General features: G+C 33.7%; 1 protein-coding gene across 1 annotated transcript; it reads right to left on the minus strand.

Annotated features, from left to right (window-relative positions):
* Positions 1-336: 336 nt before the first annotated feature.
* LOC104213604 (peroxidase 10-like) lies at positions 337-3,437 on the minus strand. The gene is made up of 4 exons (XM_009763164.2): positions 3,163-3,437; positions 2,671-2,862; positions 2,414-2,579; positions 337-855 (listed from the first exon to the last, which is right to left on the minus strand). Exons 1-4 carry the CDS (start codon positions 3,376-3,378, stop codon positions 446-448), a joined length of 984 nt encoding a protein of 327 aa, XP_009761466.1. The 5' UTR covers positions 3,379-3,437; the 3' UTR covers positions 337-445.
* Between the last annotated feature and the right edge of the window lie 401 nt (positions 3,438-3,838).

Consider the following 3,838-nt stretch of genomic DNA (forward strand, 5'->3'; position numbering starts at 1 on the left):
GAAAACTTATCTCAAAATTAATAAGCAATAAGGAATAGAATGATACTAAGTTTTTATCCAAAATTATTTTTGCTTATTCATCATACCAAACGACCCCTTTATTATATTGTTAGTTCAAAGAATTTAAAACTTAAAACTTAAAATTAAAAGGGAAGAATTACATCACATCAATACGCACATGGACAAAGAATAAAAGAGTCCAATGTTTTAGCACATTGATAGTCAAGCTAAAGTTATCACAATTCACACCGGATTATAAAATAATACGAAATTATCTACATGGACATAACCTGATAGTTAAATTATTATTAAAGGAGATGCATACTAAGAACAATATATCTGGTAACGCACACCTTTGATATCATATCACCTTCATTACGTAATACACACTTGATACACATTGTGATCAAACATTTAACTAAACATAGTTCTGAAAAGTACTTGCTTAATTTACAGAGCCACATATTTTCCTAATTTGCCCACTTTGTCCAGTCAGTACCCCAACGTTTCCTAACTTCAGCATAGATGCAGCAAAATCTTGGTAGAAAAGATAAGGGTACGAGCTGTAGGATTTGACCATATCAGCAGTCTGAGAATTTGACATTAGTGCTTGATCAGATTCAAGAAGACCTGAATTGTTCACAAGGTTTCTGTAATATGAATTGTCAAATCTAGAAACGGATTGAAAGTCCAAAGGAGCAATCTTGCTGTTGGATTCATCTCTGTTAGGACAAGTGCTTTGCAGATTCGACAACATTGAAGAATCAAGGTTTGGATCTGGCTTTCCCGAGTTTTGGAAGTTGAAAAGTCTCCTCTTGAATGTGAAACATTGAGCATAACCAATGGTGTGTGCTCCTATTATCACAAGAGACAATAGCGGAGTCAAGAACTCTACCAAATAGATTCAAAGTAATGCAAGAATGTCACACCTAGGATTCAAAACCTGTCCCCTATAACAATTTACACTATAAACTTCCTTTATGACAAGGGATTCAACATTTTGTTTGCATATAGTAAAAGTTTATTTTTATCCTATTTGCACTATATAATTTTTCCACGAAGGGGATTTAATTAAACCCCCTTGGGACAATGCAGCTGCGCCTCTGGCAAGAGAAATCAAAACAAAGCCATGTACGTCAAAGACTTGCAGAGAAAAAATTTTCCCCTACAAAAAACTTCTACTGTACAATTAGTGCTAAAATAAAAAAAAAATAGAAAACTCATATAAAAGAGGTGTCTCGTTGGAGAAAATTATAGATGAGAGAAATAAAACCGTCGCCATAGATAATCTTTTTCAAAGAACGGTTGCCCAAGGGGTACATATCACAACTATTCTTAAAAAACGTAGCAATAGGTAACACTATTGCACGGTTTATTGGCTAATGCAACGGTTTTGTTATAAAGGGTCGTTTGGTAGGGTGCATAAGAATAATGCTGAATAAGGTATATTAGTAATGCTAGTATTAGTTATACTTGCATTACTTATGCTGACATATTTCTTATCCATTATTTGGTTTGATGTATTAAAGTATTGCACAATTTCTAAAAGAATTGTTTGTTTACAAAAATGCCCTCAAAACTAGTCCACACTCTAACTTTTTAAAAGAAACATATGTTGAGAAATGTTTTTATATGAAAAAGTTAAAAAAAATTATTTTATTTGTCTACCTATATTGTAAAATAAAATTAAATATTTATTTATAAAAAAGAAAATATGCTAAGTATTTATTTATTTACTAGGGATATAATTTTATTTCTCACTATTTGGATTATTTTGAACTTGCATTAATATACTAACTAGCATATTTTAATCAAGCATAAATTTTGAAGGACAATTTTGTCTTTAACTAAGCTAATGCATGCATTAAAACCCATTGCATTGCTAATACCATTGTTTTCTATGCATTAGTTATGCATAGGATAATACCAAATAAGATGTATAACTAATGCTTGCATGACTAATGCATAGGTTCAAAATGCCTACCAAACAATGTATTATTAATACACAAAGTCAATGCATACATTAGCTTATATAATGCATCCTACCAAACGATCCCTAAGTGTATGCCAATAGGACCTTTACCCTTATGCTATGGTTGTGATCGTTGCAATATAGGTTCTATAGCAACGGTTACACAACCGTTGCAAAAAATACTGTTCAACCGTTGCAAAAAATACTGTTCTCATAGGCCTGATTTCTAGTAGTGTAAATTAGTTGGATCGTCAATCCAAATGCAGATTTAACTTTATTGGCTGAATTGTCTGAAAATAGAGAACTATATGTTTGGTCTCTTGATATTGCAATTTATATTTTGAACTGGGGAGTTGCTTGCTTCTTAGACATTCTGAGCTCAAACAGAGAGCTAATTACTCTTTTTCTTTTGAAATTAATAAGCAAGAAGATTAAAGGTACCTGAGAGAACTACGATATCCTTAAGATCAAGACCCTTAGCAGTAAACTTGGCAGCTATTTTATCCAGAGGCTCAAAGGGTGAAGGTAATTGTTCATTTGCTGCTTTATCACTTGCAGTTAGTCCATCTCGTCGACCAAGTAAAACTGGCCAATATGGTCCTCCTGACTGAAAACAAAGTAAGGAAAATTTTCAATCTTTGGCTTGTTTCTAGGCATTATAATACTTACTCATCTGCATAATGAATCTTGCTACTTACCATGACAACCACTTCTCTAGCTGCAAGAGTTAATATATCCACACAAGATACAGTTGATGGGCAAGCTCTTTCAAGGTCTGCTTTTATGCTATCTATTATCTCATATCCTCGGGCTGAATTACGATTTGGTAAAGCATTCTTCTCGCCCTTGAAATCGTTCGTGTCATCAAGAAGCACGGATCCATCACAACCCTGTGACAATCATCCAATCTATTAATAAGCAAAAGTCACAAAAAGCATAAACTGATATTAATTTTCAACTTTCTAGCCTTCAAATTGGATTAGTTGCTGCATTAGATTTAAATTTAAGGATAGAAACCTGTCAATGTATTTCAATACCAGGTAGACAATGACATAATAGAAACACTTTCCATTTTTTCATTTCAGAAAAGAGAATGTCTCCTAAAATATTACTTAAGTATAACTCTAAAATGCTTATTGGAGAAATAGAGAAGTGAATAGGCTGGTAACAACATTCAGGAGAGAAATTACATTCACAAAACAGTCGTGAAAGTGCAAACGGAGGAGGGCTGCAGCTATTCTGGAGTCATTACGATAAGCTGACCAAACACCCCAACGAACGATCCTAGGTAAGCTGGGGCATGATCTCTCATAGAAACTGTAATCAAGCTGCCCTACAGTTAACGGAGCTAGAATACTGATCACGCAGAAGAAAACAGTAAGGTAGTGGAACATATTACGACCCATGACTTTCAAGTATATAATTAAAAGCTAAGAACAATATAATTCTGATTCTTGTGACTTGAGTTGCGCTTGGATCAATTTATATACGAGAAAAACTAAGTTACATTAGTGGACTTAAGAGTGGGGATACCACTATGCACATGACAGCTTAATGGACCTATAAGCACTCCAATTTTATGCAACAAGAAGTTATTATTTACTAAGGTCAGTGCTGAATGAAGTTATCCACTTTGACATTTATTAACCTGTAGTACATTAGACAAAAAGCAGCAAAGATATTTAATAGAGTTGTTGACATTGCATCATTCCAAAAGAAGTTCCTTGGACCAGGCATCAAACCGCTGTTATAATTCAAGGTAAAAGAGATGAAGAAGCATGTCTATCAAAACACCTTTGATTTCGAAGCATCTGTGTAATGCAAGAGACTAAAGAATGGTCTGCAGATAAAATCAGCTTTTTCTAG

This window comes from Nicotiana sylvestris, chromosome 1, assembly GCF_000393655.2.
Source record: "Nicotiana sylvestris chromosome 1, ASM39365v2, whole genome shotgun sequence".
Classification (NCBI taxonomy): Eukaryota; Viridiplantae; Streptophyta; class Magnoliopsida; order Solanales; family Solanaceae; genus Nicotiana; species Nicotiana sylvestris.

Bases quoted from the DNA above. Each gene is read 5' to 3' on its own strand.
- LOC104213604 (XM_009763164.2), bottom strand. From the start codon at position 3,378: ATGGGTCGTAATATGTTCCACTACCTTACTGTTTTCTTCTGCGTGATC. The intron at 2,863-3,162 runs GTAATTTCTCTC...TGATTGTCACAG, and splicing joins TTCACGACTGTTTTGTGAAT to GGTTGTGATGGATCCGTGCT. The intron at 856-2,413 runs GTACCTTTAATC...TTGTGATAATAG, and splicing joins GGATATCGTAGTTCTCTCAG to GAGCACACACCATTGGTTAT.